The sequence below is a fragment of the Sylvia atricapilla genome, chromosome 4 (assembly GCF_009819655.1).
Source record: "Sylvia atricapilla isolate bSylAtr1 chromosome 4, bSylAtr1.pri, whole genome shotgun sequence".
Taxonomy (NCBI): Eukaryota; Metazoa; Chordata; class Aves; order Passeriformes; family Sylviidae; genus Sylvia; species Sylvia atricapilla.
Genome location: NC_089143.1, coordinates 72,164,291 through 72,185,358, shown reverse-complemented (window position 1 = coordinate 72,185,358; position 21,068 = coordinate 72,164,291). Strand labels below are relative to the sequence as shown.

Genomic DNA, 21,068 nt, shown 5'->3' with positions numbered 1-21,068 from the left:
GATAATACAAGAATATTTTATAATAGAAAAACAGATATTCGCATGGACTAACATCACACTCTCCTTATTTCATGTCCCTTTTCCCCGTGCTTTCAATGAAGTACCTAGATCTACCTCTTTAGAAACGTCTTAATGAATAGTTACCTCAATTTTGGAGCCTATTTTGAACAAGTGACAGTATCCCAACGCCCAATGACAGTGGCTTTTCTACCCTTGCCTTAGGCTGTGTCCGCACCACATCTGAGCCTATTGCAAAACCACCACACTCATGAATCTGCACCAACTGACTGCAGCAGCTCCAATGTTGTTTAAAAATCTCTTGGAAGTCATTAAGTAGCAGCAGAGTGTCTATCAGGCGAGCACTGCCTGTCCTTAGTAAGCCCACAAGCATCCAGCCCAAACAGAGCCTTCATAAACACCCTGCCGCAGGCTGTGGAGAATTCGGCCGGCATGTGCTGCGATTTCACACTTCATCAGGATCAAGTTGCCTTGCTACTTGATCCAGCCTTGGACACTCCTTTGTGAGCACACAGAGCCTTGATGTTGGAGCTGCTGTCCCTGCACCAACTGATCATACCTGGGCGTGACCACTGACAGGAGTTTTCAGAGATTCTCCAACTCCTTTCTTTTTGAATGGCATCGTGTTTCATCCTACTTTGCCAGCAAGAATAAGTGACTTGCACACCAAAGTTTAAAAAATGCTAAAATATTTCTAATTCCCCTACATGGAAGAAAATTATTTAGTTTCTTAAATGGCCTGAACTAACATTTTTTCTGGCTTCCTCACAAGCAGTATCCAACTTTGCTAGAAAAAAACCCAGCTGTTTTTTTGCTGAAAAATGTGGATGGCTCAAGAGAGGGTCTTAAGACCTTGCACTGGATTTATTTAACTGATGGGAATAAAAATAATTTCTGCTTTTAAAAGTTCCTCTGATCTTGTTCTAGAAATATCACAAACTACCAAAATTATAGTCTATATTCTTAATTCAAGATACCCTATTTACAGCTCTTCAGACTTGACATTAGGAAGCATTTCTTTATGAGATTCTGAGGGTGGTCAAACATGGAGAGGGGATCAATGCCCTTGAGAAGGGATCAATGCCCAGGTAACCTGTCAGCGTTTCAGGGGTGTTTGGACAATGCCCTTATCAACAGCCTTTAACTTTTGGTCAGCCCTGAGGTACTCGGGCAGTTGGACCACATAATGGCCTGGTCTAGTTTATTCTCTTCTGCAAATTCAGTGTGTCAATTTGTATTGCAAAAGGTAAGACTTGGCCTTTTCACATTTCTTCCCTCAAGTCCCACTTCATTTGGAGATCCGGCAATATCGGCTTCTCACCACTTCAGAGAATGCTTTTGAACAGAAATGGCTGTGTATATGCCTTAAAGTACAGCACGTGAAGAGAAGGTGGAGTGCAGCTTCATGTTGCATTGCATCTAGCCTTGTATTGACTCTTTTCCACTTAGACACTGCCCCCTTAGTGAGGGAGGAGCAAATCTCTAGTCATTAAACAATTCAAGGATATTATTTGTTCTACCATTGTACCACTGAGCTGGATTTGATCCTCAAGGGCAGCACAAGACCTAATGACGTGACATCTCTTGGCTTTACTGTTACAAACCAAAGCATCCAAGTGTGAATTGGTAACGCTTTGAGTAACAGAGAGCCATATTTCTATACATCTCAGTCAGTGCTCACCGACTTGCAGATTTAACTCTACAAGCACCGAGAACTGAAAATATTATGTATCACTTCCCACTTTCCCTGTTTTCCACAAAATACATGAAAATGATACTGCCCGTTTTGTCTTAGAGCCAGAATCTGTGTCCCATCAGACACAGAACAAGCCCATTCAGTTTGATGTTGACGGGTGGTACTTGTGCACATGCTCTGTCCCAGAGCAGCTCTGTTTGTGCTGACTGGCAGTACAGGAGGCTCAATGACACTGTGCAGAATGTGACAGGATATGGCAGCTTTTACACTGATGCCTCCATATTCCAGAAAACTCATCCTTATGTATTACCTGACATCCTCAGTGCTTTAGTTTTCAGTGTTATTTAGTGTCTCCTGGCTACCTCCAGAGACAAGTAAATGGGGTATCCATTTTCCATCAACAGGTTATTTCTACAAAATATATTAAAATATAGCCCTGAAATTATTGTTTATCTTCCTGTTAGTCCAGAATATGGCTTGTAGTTAAATCGTAGGGAAGGGAGTTTTTCTGGTTTTCACTTTTTTCTGGATCCTAGGAAATTAATAGAGAAATTCAGGAAGAAAGACCCACACATACAGAAAAAAAGAAAAAAAAAAAAAAGTGTGCCCATGGACTACATGTCATTGGAATAATTTCCCCAGAGAAGTGGTGGATTTCCCAACATTAGACACTTTTAAGGGTGCTGGACCATCCTGTCTAGGCTGATTTTGGCAAGAAAGTTGGGATCACACAGTCCTTGAGGTCCTTTCCAACGTGGTGTTCTATGATCCTATGATTCAAATTGCAAGTCCACCTCCTACAGCTCCCAGCATGAGTTACTTATTTGAATTCTAAGGGCTAAATGAAGGCTCTGCTGAAACATTCTGAGGCCTGGTTCCAAAATAGAGTAATAATCATAATAAAGCAAGGAGAGGCTGGAAATTTTACAGTTGAAAAATTGTACAGTTTACTTCTACTTCCGACAACTGGGCATTTGGTCTGGTAGGATTTAATGACTTACCATTGGGAGGTATGGTGTAAAAATAACAATGTTTAAAAGTCTGAAGTAAAAAAAAAAAGCAGATTGTAGTGCAATACGGCACTTATTCAAAAAATAAATTGAGTGCTAAGGAGATCATTATGAAAACACAAGTCGCTATCTATGTTTTGTATAGTTGTACCTATAGAAAAATGTGTTGCTCTTCATAATCCAATGGGCTTAATTTTAATTTTTCCATTTACTTGACATATCATTATGTCAGCCAAGATGGCTAAGTAACAAAAGAGTTAGTTGGAACATGTAATTCCACAGAGCCATTAGATTATCAAGGAAACAGCAATGGGGAAATTGCAATGATAGGACAAGAGGGATCTGAGGACATAAGAAAGTCAGAAGTGAAGATGAATGAGGGAGGATTTAGCCAACAATGATGATTAAAAGGAAGCACTTTGTTTTGCCAGTAGTCCCAGCAGTGGAACTTTTCCTGCTTTGCCTCCTTGTCATCTGTCACCCTTCTCACCTGCATTCTAAGTGCCAGTGTCTGTCTCAGGTCTGCACAATGCCAGTGCTGTTCTAACTACAGGAGACATAATTCAATAGTGCAAAGGTAACTCTGATCCCACCGGGAACAGAAACTCCTCAAAACTTTACCCACCTTACTTATTTTAAAGTATATGTGTCTGGACTGTAAAATTTCAACTACGTTGTTGAAAGGAGGCACAAATACCAAGTACATCCTTGTGCATCACTTCATGGCAATCAGTGTGAAATGGTTGCTCCAGCTCTGCATGTATTTGTGAAAGCAAGCTAGGTACTACTGGGATCTGTATTTTTTAAAATGGTACCAGTATGGGCAAACTAAGGCACATATTCATAATGCACAATACCATCTCACTAACAGGAGAAGATTCACTGGTTTCAATGAAATTTTTAACCTATACAGCCAAGAGACCATGGATTATAAACACTCATCAATGTACTCCCCTCCTGAACAGTTACACTTCTCAAGTAATTGAAACTGCAAATAAAACAAAAGGTAATTTAAAATTACTCCTCATGCTTTCAAAACAACCAGTAAATCCCAGTATCTGTGAGTCAAGGAAGTATAAACTGCCTTTTTTTTATCTTTCCCTTCAGTAAGTAGGAGAATATGTGTTCCTTTGAAAAAGTAATAATATTCTTATCCAAAGCTATTACTAATATAAGAGAATGAAGCCTTTAGAATTTCTTTCTCAGAAAACAAATATTTTTAAAATAGGTAGGATTACATTTGGGTAATGTTGACCAAGGATCGTGGCACACATGTAGCTCAGCACTAAAGTAATTCTTGCATCCCTGTGAAACTCTGCAGAAAAAACTCTTCACAGACTGTGTGTGTGTTGCTGTTGGAGGCAGTGCAGCAAAGAGCAGAAATGCCTCATTCCACTGCTGCTAATGGGAAGGTGAGACTTGGGGTAGGTGGAAGACAAAACCACAAACGAACCCTACCTGCCTCACTTTCTGTGGTTTGGGATTTTCACTCCCCTTACACTTCACAACAATGAAATGCAGAATTCAGTAACGGGTATAATTAAAAAATGTTTTCAGAAATTTGTCTCTGAGCAAAGAGAAGACAAATGCTACCATTCCAGACATAAATCATTGGAGGGAACTACCTGGATTGTTCAAAAGAAGAACTTAAACACATGTAAAGCATTGTTTACCCCAGGGAACCTTCTACACATGAATGTCAGAGGAAATTGTAGAAGGTCATATATCTTAGTTCTGTGAACCAGTTGTCCTCAGTGACAGGGAATGTTTTGTATCGATAAGGCTTAATCCTGCTCTGTGGCAGGCTTACCTATGTTGACTCTTTGCAAGGGCCACCTTCTATATGAGAAAGAGTCCAAAATGTATGTTTTATGATAAACCAAACAGCAAGGTGTTTTTTTTCCACATTTTGTGTCCCTTAAAGCACTGACTCACTTACCAAATCCCACACAGACTCAGGTTTGGAACCATAGTCAGGTTTGGAACTGAAGTTCCATTAAGCTTGTTTGTTAACAAATGTGATTTTTTATACATTTCTTCAAAATCTCTTCCTTGGCATACTCTCAGCTCTTTAAATACACTTATTTATAGGCTGGCTAGAGAGCCTCCCCTTTCACCCAGTTAACAGACTGCACCATATGGGATGCTGCCTTTACTTCCCACTGCGAGCATCAGGAGATAAAGCAGCACTTCTGCTGCATTTCCACAGGCAGCCTGGGCCTTTCCTGCTCTCACACTGCAGCCTCACTCCCCACTCTGCCACATGGCACGGCACGCCTGGGGGCTGCTGAAGGATGCTTCTGGGAGAGGAGCATAAGGAGAGCTTGGAGGTTGCTCAGGGAAGCAATATCAAACCAGGCTCAAACCCTGGGAGTGCAGGGACAGGCCCGTGTGCTGTGCCAGCTGCACCTTCCTGGGTGTTGCTGAAATAGTAGCAACACCATGGACACATCCCAGTGCTATCTCTAGTGCTCCAAAGTGTTACACCTGGTCTCCTGTAACCTGCTTTACACATGCAACGGAAACTGGTCCCCAGTTTTAAACCTTTCAGTTTTAACTGCAGTTACTCCATCGTGCCTGTGGAATCCAGCACTGAACACATATACACCTATGTATTGAGCTCCTCCAGGAAGTCAAGTCTCTTACTGCCTTGTTCCAGGAAAACAGGTTCCTTGTTCCCTTATAATACAAACTCAGCTCCTTGTACAAGAAAATACTTAAACACTTTAAAAGAGCTTTTCCTGTGATCTCATTACTGTGCACACTGTGTTATGTGTTAATGGAAACCTCATCAATTACCAGCTGTTCACCTACATCCTGTGCAATGCAGGGTCACCCTATGGAGCTTATATGGAATTGTGGACAAAAGGCCTATTCTCTTCCACAAAGGCACAAACTCAAATTAATTTTGAGTCAGACTTGGCAGCATTTCAAATTTCTGCTGCCCATGTAGCTGAAAAGAATGACACTAATGAATAAAATGATTTTATAAGAGCGCTGACTTACATCCTAAAAATGTTGACTCATTTCAGCACCCATTCCCTGGCTCATTTTGCACATGGAAACATGGAAGTCTCCTTTGTGTGAAGCCTTGCATCCTCTCCTAGTCATCCTAGTCCTGACTTGGGCCTGGTGTTTGATCTCACCCAGTGCCCACTAGGTCATGTGTACAAGTTTTTTTATTTTTCTTTTTATTCCAGCACTTGATCTATTTGTTTTATTCCAGTGCTTGATCTATTTGCCTCAGTGTAGTTGAATATACAAAACAAAACAAACAAAAAAAGGTACAAAATCATTAGCTAGTATGAAAATAGACAGTATGAAAATAATTTCATTGCTGTGCCTTGCAGTTTGACTACATTTTCTATGCTTTGTACTCCTTTCCTGGGGGGATTTCTCACATAGCTCATTGCCTGAAGTCAGCCCTCGCTCTGAGCTGTCACATCTGTGCTGCTTCTTGACGCTAACCTGGGCAGGAGAATGCAGGAGAGAACACCTTGGATAGGGCTGTCAGTGGCACTGAGACAGGACTGAGCCAGGCCTTTACTTGTCGCCAGGATTTTAACTGAATTCCACCAACAGCTGGAAGTGCTCAGCTTTTCTAAAATCTCTGCTGACAGCACACTGCATGAGTGACTCGAAAATAAAGGTAAGCAGCTTTACTGAACACAGGAAGAGGCTCATCAGTGAATTTTCCTATTGATTCAAATGGCGGCAGAATTAGAGTGATTCTTCAGCTGAATTTTAAATGCTGGGTATTAAACGTTTTGAAATGCAGGACTACTATTTTTGCACGGTTAACCCACACATCAGACATTTTCACCTATTCACATGAACCACTCATTGAAAATTAGTCCTCTAATAACCTGTATCCTCACACGATGCAAAATCAGAGCCAGCCACAGGGAAGAACTATCAAGTGCTTTTAGAAAGCTATTAGGATGAAGGAAGCTCTTGAGTAAGTTTCCTTTAAAGCCTTGCAATATTATGAATAACCCACACCGGTCTGTATTATGTGAATATTTCCAAATTTCCATTTCCTGGGTAACCTAAGAAATCTATGCGTGAAAATATTGGGGGAGCTGAGGGTGTTGAAATGGCCAGATCCATTAATAACTATGAATGATTTATTATTCTTTGTTTTATCAACAGTTTGGTGTTGGGACTATCAAATATCAGTAGAGAAAAAAGCAGCCAATCCTGTGGAATTGTACAGAAACTAAAAACTATTCTGGCAGATGATTTCCAGCTGCTGTCATGGAAGTTGCCAGTGCACAGCCCAGATTCCCCAGCTTTGGTCATGGGTTTTGGTCTATGGGACTGCTGTCAAAACAACCTAAATACTGAGACTAAGTATTAGAACCGTTTGGCATAAGGGGGAATGGGCTTCACCTGGAGCCAGCTCACCCACTGTAATGTTGTCTTGATGGATTATTTCCCCTACCAATTCCAAAGGATCAAAACAAGCCTTCTCTTTCTTGTGAAAATACAGGCCTTGTTAAACTCAGATTACTGACTTTAAATCCCCCGGTGCTGCTGTGGGGAGTGTAACCAGCACCATTTCCAAAGATTTATGATTTTTTCAGCTTTTTTTTCTTTTTTTTTTTTTTTTTTTCCCCTGAAAAGCTGGATGCTGTAAATTCAGAATCCAAGTTATCTGTAACACCCAGATTGATTTTGAGGTTTCCAAAGAACTACTTGCCTATTTTACTAACTAGGAAAACATACCTTTTTCTTTCCTTTTCATTTGCAATTCAATTTGTGAATGAGTTTTCAACAGTTTTCTACAGCAGAGAGAACACTTTTTAAGGCAGCCAAATGCACTAAGAGCATTTAATATTTGGCATCTTTCTAAGGCAATATCAGAGTAATAACCCTCTGTTTCTTGTTTCTAAATATGTGAAGGTTAAGTTCACCCTTAAAGCATAGTTTGTTTTACATAGCAGTGTTTTACTGTTATTCTAAGTGTGAGAATCCATTTTAAGTCCAAAAGAGTCAAGGTTCTCAAAACTATGGTCTGTAAGTGTAACTCTTGCTTTGTCTTTGCTCTTTCCAATAACTTTTGAGTGATTAGGACTACATGTGACAGAGGCAAAAGTCACAGAGATAATGAGCTTCCTACAAGTGTGATAAAAGCAGTCAAGCAGATCAGAGTGATTCTCTGCACGGCACCTGTAAGTGCCAGAGCCGCAGGACAAACTGTGCGTGTGCTCACACTGTTCAGGCACCAGAGAAACCATATGGGGGAGACACTTGGAAATGCTCAAGCCAAGACAGAAGCTGCAAGCCAAGTGCAAAGCATACAGCCTGCAAAAAAACCCCCCATCAGCTCCAGGATTCCTTAGAAGAGTGCCCCTCCTCTTTACAGTGAGTTTACTATCAATGTCTTGAATGGATGCCAGACTGAGTCCCTAATTTGTAAATTGTAACAAAAGCATTATTTCCTGTAGCATTTACAGACCTCATATCATAGGGAACTCATTTATAGTTACTAAAACAAATGAAGGCTCCTCCTTATAAGATAACATCACCTTATAAGATAACATCAAAAAGAACAATCATGATAAAAATTATAATGTTCAGGAGTCAGTCTGTACATGTGGAACCTTCCATTAAACCTGAACCTTGTCTTGGGAGTGAATCATTATGACACTTTTTTCCTTCTTGATGCCTTCTTTGGAATTGTAGTTACTTCCAAACCTTTTTCCCCGCCCCGAGTACCTTGTCCTCATTTCTCCCACCTCCTGCTGAGTGCCATTTTGCAAGCTCAAGCACAAATACCTCTACTCAAATAGGTAAAGAAGCCCACACACCTTGGGGAGGCAAATGCAATCAGAAAACATGAATAAGCTCAGAGCTTTGCCCGAAGCACTTTGCAAGACTCATCATACTCATTTGTTCTCTTCCCCCTGCGCTGATCAGGAGAACGCTTTGTCTTCCAGGCTACAGAGGGCTGAAAAAAGAGCTTAGGTCAGGGAAAATGAAATATTGCTGCTACTTGATGCCAGAAAGTGTTTACTAGGCAATGAAGGAAACCCTAAGCAGCTAGGCTGAGCATGCTTTTAACTGGTCCTTCCCAAAGGATAAAAGCAAGCAACTTGTCATGACAGAAACAGAGTTTCAGACAATTTAAAAACGGCCATAATGAGTTGCTTTCAGGCTAATGTCTTGTATATAGTCAAATACTTTGAAAACAAATTAAATTCTTGCCAGTCCTGATGTTTTTTTTTTAAATAATGCATATCCATATCCCCAGAAGAAATCTCAGCAAGAAAGAACAATCTGTGCATTTCTGTCCACAAAGGCACTGTGATAGCTTAGTTATCACGTTGCTGTAGAAACCCCAGCAGAGTATGCTTTAACTTTGTGAGTGATTAAAATACAAACTGTAATGCTGCAATAAAGAATTAACCACAGATGAGCAGAACTAAGATGAACACAGGCAATCCTGAACATTATGGTACCTGCTTTCCTTAGCATTGGAGCTCTTTTGTTCTCATAAATAAAAGTTTAAACTGGTAAAGTTGCACTTTGCACCTTTTGAACAGTTTGGAGGCTGCTAAAGGAAGGGCACTGATCACTAGCATATATGTGGCATTCTGCATGGAAAGCAGAAAGCAGCCTCTTTCTTTCAAACTTTTGTCTCGACAAAAGATAGTGGAAATACTGATGTGCTCACTCAGGAACCAGATCAACACTTTCCAGACGAAAAATTATAGAGGAGAAAGGATCTTATGGAGAGGTGAATCAACAAACTCACATTACAGACAAATTGCCAAATAAAGAGTAACGTGCTTCATCCAGGAGGCAGAGTTGGACTTCAAGAATGAAGGGCATAGATTAAAAGCAGCAGCAAAGTATAGTAACTAACACAAACTAACAACCTAACGAAATGAGACAAAGAAGCTGAAATAACTGACAGCCATCCCGGTGGGACAAGGAAATCAGAGACGATCAGGTCATGCAGACCTCTGCAGCACTGGGAAATAAGCAGATTACTATTCAGAGCACATGGGACTGGGATAATGCTAAACCCTCAAAGACATTTCACGGCATTTGTTTCCTGCCCCTTTGTTCCCCGCTAGCACGTCTGGGGATCTCTCCATCCCCGTGCCGCCCCAGACGTCTGAGGGCCGGTTTTGTGCCTCTCGGCCCGAAGCTGCGCGCCCCGGGCCAGGCTGTGTCTGGGCTCCTCCTGCTCTCTGTGAGGCTGTCGGGGGTCGGGGGAGAGACAGGCACGGGCCGAGGGCAGGGAAGGAGGCCGCTAGGGCAGCCCCGGTGCGAGGGGCGCGGGGAGCCTGCGGAGCTGCCGTGGGACCGCGGGCGGCGCAGCCCCGGAGTCCCGCCGGCCAGGGCCAGGGCAGGTCCGGGGGCGGCACGGGGAGCGGGAGGGAGCCCCGCGGCCGGGCTGGGGGGACGCATTCCCCCGTACAGGCCGCCGGGGCTGCCCGAGGGGCCGTGCCCGTGGCCGGGCGGGCCGCCGCAGGTCGGCACCGGCAGAGCCCCTCCGAGCCCCGCTCGCCCTGCCCCCGCGGGCCGGGCAGGGGCGGGCGGCAGCGGGGCGCGACGCGGGGGATTAGCGGGACGCCGCGGCCCCGCCTTCTCTCCTCGCATCCCGGGCGCGATGAGAGGGGGAGATGGAGCCGAGCCGGCGGGACTGGCACCATGACATTGGCCGGCTTCGTGGTGGCGTTGGTGCTAGGGGCGATCCCCGGAGCCCGCGGGCCGGGGCAGGTCTCCGGCAGCCTCCCGGCCGCCCGCCCCCCGCAGCCCGCGGCCGGCTGCCCCGCCGGCGGCTTCCCCGCGGCCCCGCGCCCCTGGGCACCGGCGGCGCCCGCTGTGCCGCGGCGGGGAGCGGCGGGCCGGACGCCGCGGGGCCGCCGCGGCTCCTGCGCGCTGCCCGGCTGCGGCCCCGGGGCCCGGCGCGGGCTGAGCGGCCGCGCCGACTGCCAGCCAGGTAAGCGCCGAGCGGCCGAGCCCGGGGCGCGGGGGGCCGCGGAGCGAGAGAGAGCGGGGCGGCGGGACAAGGGGGCACACAGACGCCGAGACAGCCTCGGCCGGGCGGCGGCGTTCCCCCGTCCCGTACCCGCTTCCCTGTCGCCGGAGGGAGCGGGGAACGAGGGGACGGACGCCGTCCGCCGAAGGGACGGGCGACGCTGTTCGCAGAGGAGAGTTAAACTGGCGCGTCAGAGGATGCAGCAGAAGGTCCCGCCTGGGTTTATTCCGCCGCTGTTCTCACTCTGGGTAGGTGAAGCGCGTTTCAGGGCTGTGCCGTAAGCCTTCAGTAGGCTCGGTTTGCCAAGGGCGGCTGGCATCCCTTTTTTGTAACCGGCTCTACTTATCCGGGAAGCACTTGCTGTACAGAAGTGAAGTGGCAGAAAGAAATAGAAGGATGCCTGGCTCCAAAGACGAACTGTTTACGCAGTATGACTTTCTTTTTGCCCGCACATCTTAGGATAATGGGGTTCACAAGTCAGGGCTGGTGCTCAACACCCATGAGCCGAGCCAAGAGCCTTGTGCTCCCCTCACACACTCCAGCTGAACTCCCGCTGACTTCAGGGGAAGTTTTCGGTGTGTAAGGACTGAACAGCAGGTTCAGCATCCAGCTCTTGATCAGCTTTACATTTCGTCACTATTGGCACTGAATGTATTGATGTACGGTGTGGTTTTGAATGACTTCACATTTTCTCCTGCATTGCTCTAATATCACCTCCTACCTAAATAGGAATTGTGTCTTATCTATAGCTGTACTAAACATGATCAAACATTACTGTTGAAATGAAAATTGAAATTCCCTGCTCCGTTGTCCTTCCTTTTACATCTTTTGTAATAGCACAAAGCCAGCAAGGCAGTTGATAATTAATATGACTATTTTGTTTGTTGTGAAAGCTGACTCTGAGTTGTGAAGGTTTTTTTAATTAATTTACTTTCAGATGACTGAAAGGGATTGTTATCCTTCTCTTCCAACAATAGCCAATGAAGGTGTGTGAAAAAAAAATAGCTAATTTGAACAACATGATAATTACACATATTGGCATAAAATACCACATGAAGAGGATATGGAGGCACCAAGGTCCCTATTGATCATTTACACATTAAAAAAAATGCAGGTTCCAAAGCTGTGTTCCAAGTCAAATGTGCCCCTTCAGGAAGACAGAATGATGTTATGCATTACAGATGTTTCCCTGGAGAGCATACCACACTGATGGCATGGAGGAGAAAACAGATACCTAGACATGGATGAAAAAAAAACCCAAAAGACTTCATGCCCTTTAACTGGTCTCACTTTCAGAAGGGTAGCACTCTAATTTAGCGCAACATATCAATAGGGTTTTTTTAGAATTCTTCAGACTGGCTCCCAAAATACTTTATGAGGACTTGGTCTAATATAATAGTGAAGAACACAGAGTTTATTGCTAAGAACTCCATCTTGCACTTAGTAAAGCAAGTTTCAGAATGCCCTCTAAGTTCAGCATGCAGGAGATTTAAGCAAAAAAACATCAAAAATATTGCATGATTTGGGTTTAGCTGTGTTTCTCTAGTCTTTTCAGACTGCTGCCTTGCTCCCCCAGAAAAAGGCTGGCCCCTGCTAAGAGGGAAGACACAGCTACTGAACAATAGCCAATACTTTGTGACAGACAATCATCTCTTCCTGTTGGACTCGTGGTAAACTCCAGTGGCATCACCAGGGCCACTGTCTGTCCAAAAGCCTCCATAGGGGCAGGATGAAAGAATTAGAGTTTATGAGATGGCTTAAAGTGGGACATGGACACAAATCAAGCCATTTGCCCAGAAACAAAAGATAATTGTAACACTCCCCATGAAGTGTGTTCCTTTCTCACAAGATGCAAAAAGATGCCAGTGAGGCAATGTCCTGATGTGGTTATAGTTAGAGGGACAGACTGCTCAGAGAGAAACTCGCTGTGCCTCTTGCTTCAGTACCTGGGCTAAGGAAACCCATACCCAGTGTCAGGCACGTGCCATAACTAAACGCAATACCAGATTCAATGGCTTACCTGTAAATCTCTCAGTTTTTCTTGCTTAAATGTTATGACTTATCTGCAGTTAATTGGCTAAACTTTGTGCATGTGTATCTATTAAACTGTTTTATATTTAAAAAAATACCTTTGCAATTATACTGTACTGTACCAGTGTAAAAATCAGTTTTACAGTTTAAAATAATAGGTTTTGATGTGTCATTTCCTTCCTTCTAAAAATATCCTGGGAAACATTACCTATTCACACCTTGAAAGCAAGTAAAGCAAATACAAACATGTATAAATTATCATGATTAACCAAGGACATCACAGAGGACAATAAATTAATATGAGGATACTCTCTCCACAGAGCCAGTATAAGCCCACCAGAATTTAGTATTTTAGTTGCTGCTAAGAACAACTCACCCGTGGTGCACTCAGGCTCCAAGAACAAGGCCTAGCTCAGTCCCTGGGAGCAGCTGCTGCTACTCAGCCTTTGTTTGGCACATAGTCACAGTTTTGTGCATATGTTCTTCATGCTATGGTGTTACACATCTAATTTAAAGCACTTTGAATCAAGTGGGTTAATTATTTTATTTTCTATTGCAAAGAGGGACCACTACAAAACAGGGCAAGTGTCTTTGTCAGAGGTCAGTGGCAGAACTGGAAATAAAGTACATATCTGCAGGAAGGCCTGACTTTAGAACATTTCCATTCAAATTGCTTTTATCAAAAGGTGATTCCACTCATGTCAATCAAATAAAGCTTCATTAAACTTTTGTGAGAGAAGAACAAAGCCTCAGGCTCATAATCTAAACCCTAGATTATTCTCCCTGCCTCTTATACTATAGTCCAAGCAGTTGGTGGAATGACTTTTGAGATTTTGGATTTTTTAATAGCTTATGATTAGAACCGAAACATGAATGTCCCTATTTTCCTTCTAAGAAGCAGCTCTTCTGGAACCATTCTTACCAGAGCTGCACAGAAGCTCTGCCCACAGAAGACAACTCCAGCTCTGCCCTCATTCTCCAGCTCTGCCCACAGAAGACAACTGCAGTCCTTCAGAGCCCATTAGGTTGCACAGTTTAGCATCTCAGAGCCTTAAACCATTGATTGCTGACATGATGGATCTCAGTGCTGCAGAGGAACCAACGCAGCACATTCCACATGCAGTGTATACAATATTTATGAAAGTTTCTAATATAAGGATCCTTGAGTATGCAATACTGCTACTGATCCTCAAAATAGTTCTTAAAAGGTAGTTCTGCAGGAGGCACCCTTTTTTCAAGGTTAAAATGCCTGGGGAAAATAATTGTGATTTTAGACTTAGAGCAGCACTCAGGAAAGTGATAGACAACAGCATTCACTGATCACAGTGAGCACCATGCATTATTTTGCTGAAGTCAACAGGATTCATTTCTTTGATTTTAGTCAGGCCTGATCCTGGAAGGGAAGTTCCACCAATTTGAACCAATGTTATGTTTTCCATGTGCTACATGTGGCTTTTTACAAGTACCTCCTACAAATCAATGAACTAGTTTCATTCTGAAACTGGGATAGACCCTTTTATATGTATTAGGGATCATCCCCATGTATTCTAAACACTCCAAGTTACAGTGTGGTCCCGGAGCACATATCAATGGGAAACCTTCATGCCTAATGTCAATTTGGACTGACCTAATTGACTCCAAGACAACAGAGATGAATTGTCAGTGCACAGCCTTTCTGTAGCACTATCCCACATTGGAACACCTTGGACATTTGAGCAGAAATAAAACTATTTGTTGTTTTTACAGATTCCCAAAACTGAAATGACTTCTTTTGCTTTGCTTTAAATCTGCCATTTCAGAGCACACTGCAGCAGGGTGAAAGGCATAGGCAATTTCTACTTCTGATTCCTGTTTTCCCAGCTGACATTTATGGCCAAATTGCAAACCTTTGGACAGGTGTTTACCAGGAAACTATGGCACCCCTTTAGCCAATACCATAAACACCACTGCTGCAGCACTAACACATACAGCACAAGTGGAAGTGATTCCCATTCTATTTGCAATTCAGCCACACAGTAATAATGCTTGTTCCCAGTAAAATGTAGAAAACAGAAGAGGGTTTGAGGTTACTCAAGCATCTCCACACAGGAGAACGTATAGGAATAGAGGCCAAGCACAACAGTGCAATTCCTTTGAAGCTTTTTGTAGTTAATTAAAAGTTGACTGGGTGGTTTTCCTCTCCCTGTTTTCCTGAGTGTCTCATCTTCAGCCTACATGGCAGGTGTTCTGGAGCAAGTCTCAGCAGCACCCACTGGATACCCTTACTTCGTTGCATTTGCAAGTATAACTTAATCTCCTTTCAACAGTGACAGCAGATAGGAAAGACTCTGACTTGGGCAGATACCAGGACAACTAAAATTACCAGACTGTATGTAAACAACAGGAACTGATCATCAGTAACCTCAGCTGGAACACAATTACAGTAAATGCATACAGACTTTCGGAGTGTTTAGAAATGAAGGCGTTTCTGTCAAGACAGCAGACTGTATTTTTTACTCAAGGGCTGAATTCAATCTGTCCTAAGACCACAGTAGGGCTGTCTCATAGGCCTGCTTTGTGTCCTGTGCCCTTGTTTCTATCTATTGTGGGGTCAGGTCACCTCTCCTCATCCTCCCTCTTCCTGACCAGTGCTGAAGAGGGCAGAGCCATGGGCAGGATCCTGCTGTTCTCTGTTTTTGTGTTGAGGCAGGGTAGGTTTGATAAGCACTTTAAGCAGAGGTCTGACACCATACTGAACTGGTGGGGAGCAGAAAGAGTAGATACTACTGCATTAGCTCTACCCCCAACAGGTTTCGTTTTCTTCAGCAACCAAAAGAGCTGAAAAATTATAGCTTAAAAATTTGAGATGCTGCTATACCTCTGACAGCTACTATACCTCTGATGCTACTGTACCTCTAACTCCAGAAACCTAGAGCCTCCAGTGCATACACTTAAACCAGACACGTTTTCTCAGAGGGAATGCAGATGTTATTCTGCAGAGTTGTTGTGCAGGCACGTGCTGGCGTGCTTGAGGTGTTATGTTGGAAAAGCAGTAGACTTAACCAGTGGAAATGTGTTTCCTGGTAACTTTACAATGCAAACACTGACTATCTTGCAATTAAAATATTAACAGATAATAGTGTTAATAGTTGACACAGATAGTTGGTAATACAGCATAAACACACACAAAGGCAGATCATGCTGTTATACTGCAATTCCCTAGGATCAATTCACACAGAGCTGTGTTTCATCATGATGAAGACAGAGTTTTATACACTGGAAAGAAAAACCAAGCTACTGTAATGAAAGTCTTGATGTTGAGGTTCTGTTTTATGAGGTGTCACTACTGTAACTAATGTATCTCTTGATCTGGTAATATAACTACCAGGTATCTGAATACTGCAACATTTTGAGTAAACAACAGAAATAATTTCCTCATTAGTGCCCTTTGATTTGTTTGCTACATAATTATGACTTGGCCATATGGCAGAGGTTGATACTTCAAAGTGCACATACCATATATTTGGTTACCTCTATTAAATGGCAGGTTTAATATTACCTACATGTAAAAATAGGCTTTTTATCTCTTTCTAGATTAACTTAACAGGTGAAAATCAAGAATATTTAAAATAGGTTACAAAAATACCTCTAGCAATCCTTTTGTATGTTCTGCTGTGTGTACATGACTAGGTTCTTCCACCACTGTCATTGGGAAATCTGTAAATACAGAAAGAGGAGTGAGCCAAATTCTGCCATGGAGACCTTAGAAGAGAATGTAATTCTTCAAGTACTCCCTTATTCAAATATTTGAATAGAAACTTTGTGTAATGTGTACTCAGGAAGCAGTGTATTGATTTCAGTAGGTGTCATGCAGCACTGTAAGCAATCATGCACTAAAATAAACTTATTTTTGGAGATGACATCTTCAAACTTGCTTTCTGGTATGTCAGGAATCACTTTGCTATGAGTGCAGTTGACATTTCAAGTGAAAATAATAGTCTATACAGAAGTCTGGTGAAGAGCAGAAATAAACAGAATTCCAGACTCTGTCTATGACACATACAGAAAAACACAAAGAAAAAAAGATGGCAAAGGCATAAATGATGTGCAACATGTCTACAGTGTAGTTATATTTGACTCAGTAATAATCCTGTCTCAGGAATGATAGCTCACTCTGTAACATGAGTTGAATAAATGTAGTTTGTAATTTACTGCACAGTAAGTTACTGCTGAGAAAGTGAATAGGAGGCAAAGAGGAACATGCCAAGCCAAACATGAGGTTAATTAATTCCTCGAGTTATTTGGCAGTTGTTTGGCTTTGTGGTTTTCTAAAATACACTGAACTAAACCCAGGACAGAAGCTGAGAAGAAAAAGTGGATCTACTTATTATTATTATTATTATTTACACAAAGATGAACACAGACACCATGAAATTCAGGCACAAAGGCTGAGTATCTTCATCCCATTGCTAAACCCCTGCAAACTGGATGATGGTGTAGCTTCTAAGTAGATCACAGAACAGAGGCAGATGGATTAACTGGGATTTCAGGCAATATGAATTCATACAGCTGGGCTATGTTTGATAATTTAACAGAAATGTTTCTTGCTGAATTACTGCTCTGTCATGATTCTTTTCTGTGTAGTTATCCTTATGACCAGCTTTTCCACACCTTTGCCAGTGGCACTTGGCTACCTTCAACAGTAGATGCATCTGACATCTCAAGTAAAACTACTGTAAATACAAAAATGCAAAATCTCCTAATTTTCTTGAATTTCTGTTCTCTGTGGTGCTCAAGAAACATTTTCCCCCTCCCCACTTCTCTTAGACAATTCCTTTTGTTTTTTAGCTTGCTTTGTCTGAGAATTTGGTAAAGACCTCTCAGGAATTAATAGAACTACATGCAGAGCTTTTCTGTCTGAGAAAAGTATGAACAAATGCATTCTTTGGCTAAAATAAACTGCTGTCATCTATGACATGCATAATGTAACATGGATGAGAGCAAAAGCTAAGCAGGCCATGTGGTTATTTTCTGATTCCCTTAAGGTCAATGGAATTTTGTGTAAGATAAAAATATAGCATATTTTATACAAATATATATATACATACATATTTTGCCCATTTGGGTAGAGGAAATCACATTCCAATAATTACATGTCTGTAAATACTTTGTTAAATTTTGAACTAAGCTGTAGCATCAGAAGGATCAGAAATATGACGCAGTTTCAGTATGAGGAGCAAAATGCTTTCCTCATGTAAAAAAAGGGTTCTCTCAATTCATGTATCACTGTATGAGAATGTTAGTTGTGCCAGAATGTTTCTTGGAAACAGCTCAGTATCCACGAAACAAGAACTCGGGGAAAATGAGGTTCAGAGTCTTTTGTGTGGGATGCATTAACCTAGCAATAGATATCTTGGAGGTGTAATTGTTTTATTTTTAATTTTTGGTAACTAGGGTCAGTGAGACTTCGGGGAGGCAAGAGTGAGTTTGAAGGTACAGTGGAGGTTTATTCGAACGGAATCTGGGGAACAATCTGTGGGAGCCATTGGGACAATAATGACGCCACAGTTGTATGTCGACAGCTTGCACTTGGGTAAGTTTCAGTTTGAGTAAAAATCAACTAATTTTCATGATGTTTCGTAGAAAGGACAATCTACTTTGTAAATCCTGAGGGCTTGTCGTGTTTGATGATTGCTTTTTCCATTTGAAAGTGTTTGAATGCTGAAGTTGTTCTTTCCAGAATACTCTGCTTGCTTCAGTGGCATTACACCTCAAAGAGGAAATCGGTATTTCCTCAGAAAGCTGAAGACAGGATCTGGACAGGAACAGACCATGGCATATGCTTTGCTTTCAAAGTGAAATGTGTGAACAGGTCAGCAAGCTTCAGGCAAACACAAACTGCTCTACTGGACATCTGGGAGATGTCCCCAGAATTACATGGCCCAATCCTGGTTTCACATATATATTTAAGGGTCAATGAACAGCTCCAGTGAGGTAATTGAATCTATAACAATGTAAACGTAGCTAGGATCATACTCAACATGGGCTCCTAATCGCAGGAAAATTGCTAATTCTCAGGGGCAAGGGTTATCCTAGTCATCACCCTTTGCAGGATGCTAAATGACACTTGGAACTCATCCTATGTCTTTGGCAAATGGCAACATTTTAGAGCTATAGCCATACTGGACAAGTTGGAAGTCCCTGCACTGTCCTCACTGACCACCACTTCCCACTGCTGCCAGAATGGAGTTAATCAACAGCACATTTTAGCATAATTTGGCTGCCTTTATTGCCTTTCTAACATTTCTTTCACTCACATACCAAAGCAGTGGTTTTACTTGCTACAAGCAGTAAGAGGCTTTTACAGCAGACCTGGACTGTGACATTCCTAATGATTATTCCACTTCTTAAGACTGCTAGCCAGAACTAAATCTAAGCTGGTTTATAATGTTCACTACTAATCTGGACACACCATGCCAACTTATAAAAATACAAGGATTAGATGAGATAAAAGTTCAGCCATCTGTGATTTTGCTTATGACTTCAGCTGTCTACGTGCAGTGGCTCCTTCCCTCATTTTCATGTGAGTCCTATCTGCTTTCCATACCCTGAACATTTCAGCTGAACGAGGCCGCTGTTAGCAAAAGCAGTTCAGCGATATGGGTGAATGGTTTCATCTTTTCAACAGAAATGGCTCCAAGCTGAACCCAGGCCAAAAAAGCCCCAAGCAAACAGTAGCTGAAACAGGTGAACTCACGAGGTGCTCCTTTGCTATCACCATATTTGGGCTTTGTTTGAAATTTGTTGTGCTTCTCAAGGAAGGCAAGGTGGCTCTGTAAGTGTTGCTGTAGATGCAGCATGAGAAGGCAAGGGAGCTGTTTATACAATGTTCTGGGTGGATGGGAATGGCTGAATAGAGAAAAATGGATGGAGGCCTGATCTAAAGGAGTGTGAGGTGGTTGCAGTGCCCTGCCATCACAGCCACGATACATGGGATTCATGGGCAGAGCATGGAAGTCTTGGTGGAGTAAAGGACACAATAAGGGAGAAAGATCTGGTGGCATTACCCCTCCTGGAATTGTAACTGCAATTACAAACTGTAACTGTGGGCTGGGACTGTAGATTCACCTGTGGACTGTGGACTCTGTGTTGATTTTTGTAGTTAAGAACTGGGAGAGCAGGACTGTAGCTGGCTCTGCAGCAACACAGTCATTGTACTAAAACATCCTGCAACAAAATGGTGAGAACTGGGTCACATCTGTTACTTTTCTTTGTGCAGAAGACAATGCTGAACTGTATGAAAATGTGATGACTTCACACTACTGAAGGCCTTTCTTTTCTACTCCAAGTTTTATATACGAGAAAATGTTCCCACTTCCCTTCCTCCCACTTTGATGCCCTATCCTGATTATTTTTACAGGGAAAAAGGTACAGCAAAACACATACCCTTCTCTGGATTAGGCCTTATCCCTGTTTTCTGGAGTGAAGTGCGCTGTCGTGGTGATGAAGAAAATATACTGTTATGTGAAAAAGACACCTGGCAAGATGGGACATGTCCTCAAAAAATGGCAGCTGCTGTCACATGTAGCTCCTCCCTGGGTAAAAAAAAATACATATGCTTTTCTCAAGTCCTTATTTTATTTAAGCAGAAGTTTTAATAATTAGGCATTATTATATTAGAAAAAAGTGCTAAGATTTCTTGGAATGGATTACAGAGATTGAATCATTGTATCATGAACTGCTTCAAATGCCTCAAGCAGCACCTGGCTTAACAACTCTTTCCATAATCAACAACAAATTGTTTCAGAGGTAGGTTGTGAGAAAGAGTAAAGTAGCAAGAATCTCTAGCTGTAAAATGAGGATTGTTTCCCCACTTTTTTTTGGTCAGAATTGTATTATTAGGAAAGCAAGTATCGTTAATGGTTTTTAAGTATTTGATATTATTTTAATCAACATGCTAACTAAATGGGCAGGCATGCCATCAGATCTAAGATAATGCTGCCTCGAGGAGGGCTGGGCTGGCAATGCTGGCCAATGCCAATCTCTTCAGCTGAAACCAAAATATGTGGCTGCAACCAGTTCTGTGCTGCCTTTCTTCTCCTACCTATGTCTTTATCCAAAGAAGGTGGGTGCATTTTTGTCCTAAAGCTTTATTAATAATGAGCAATATTTTGATAAATGGCTTTTAAAAGAACATTTTGGTCTTAGAAAACTATTTAGTAGAGGGAAGGGAGAATCTTTTCAAACTAGGAGAAAAAAACAAAAGCAAGAGAGTTTTGTCTAAAAGAAACTGAAAAGTGTAAATGTTTTCACATTTTGCAGGTTCTATTGCAACTAG

The 21,068-nt window shown here is 42.4% G+C and overlaps 2 protein-coding genes across 2 annotated transcripts in view; one reads left to right on the top strand and one right to left on the bottom strand.

Moving 5' to 3' along the window:
• Nucleotides 1-21,068, bottom strand: part of SYNPO2 (synaptopodin 2) — a 295,612-nt gene that overhangs the window by 153,089 nt on the left and 121,455 nt on the right. The window lies entirely within an intron of this gene.
• PRSS12 (serine protease 12) overlaps nucleotides 10,390-21,068 on the top strand; it is a 30,919-nt gene continuing 20,240 nt past the window's right edge. Inside the window, exons 1-4 of the mRNA XM_066316920.1 lie at nucleotides 10,390-10,997; nucleotides 17,375-17,454; nucleotides 18,185-18,323; nucleotides 20,151-20,329. Coding sequence (XP_066173017.1) covers nucleotides 10,390-10,997; nucleotides 17,375-17,454; nucleotides 18,185-18,323; nucleotides 20,151-20,329 — 1,006 coding nt within the window. The remainder of the gene's footprint in view (nucleotides 10,998-17,374; nucleotides 17,455-18,184; nucleotides 18,324-20,150; nucleotides 20,330-21,068) is intronic.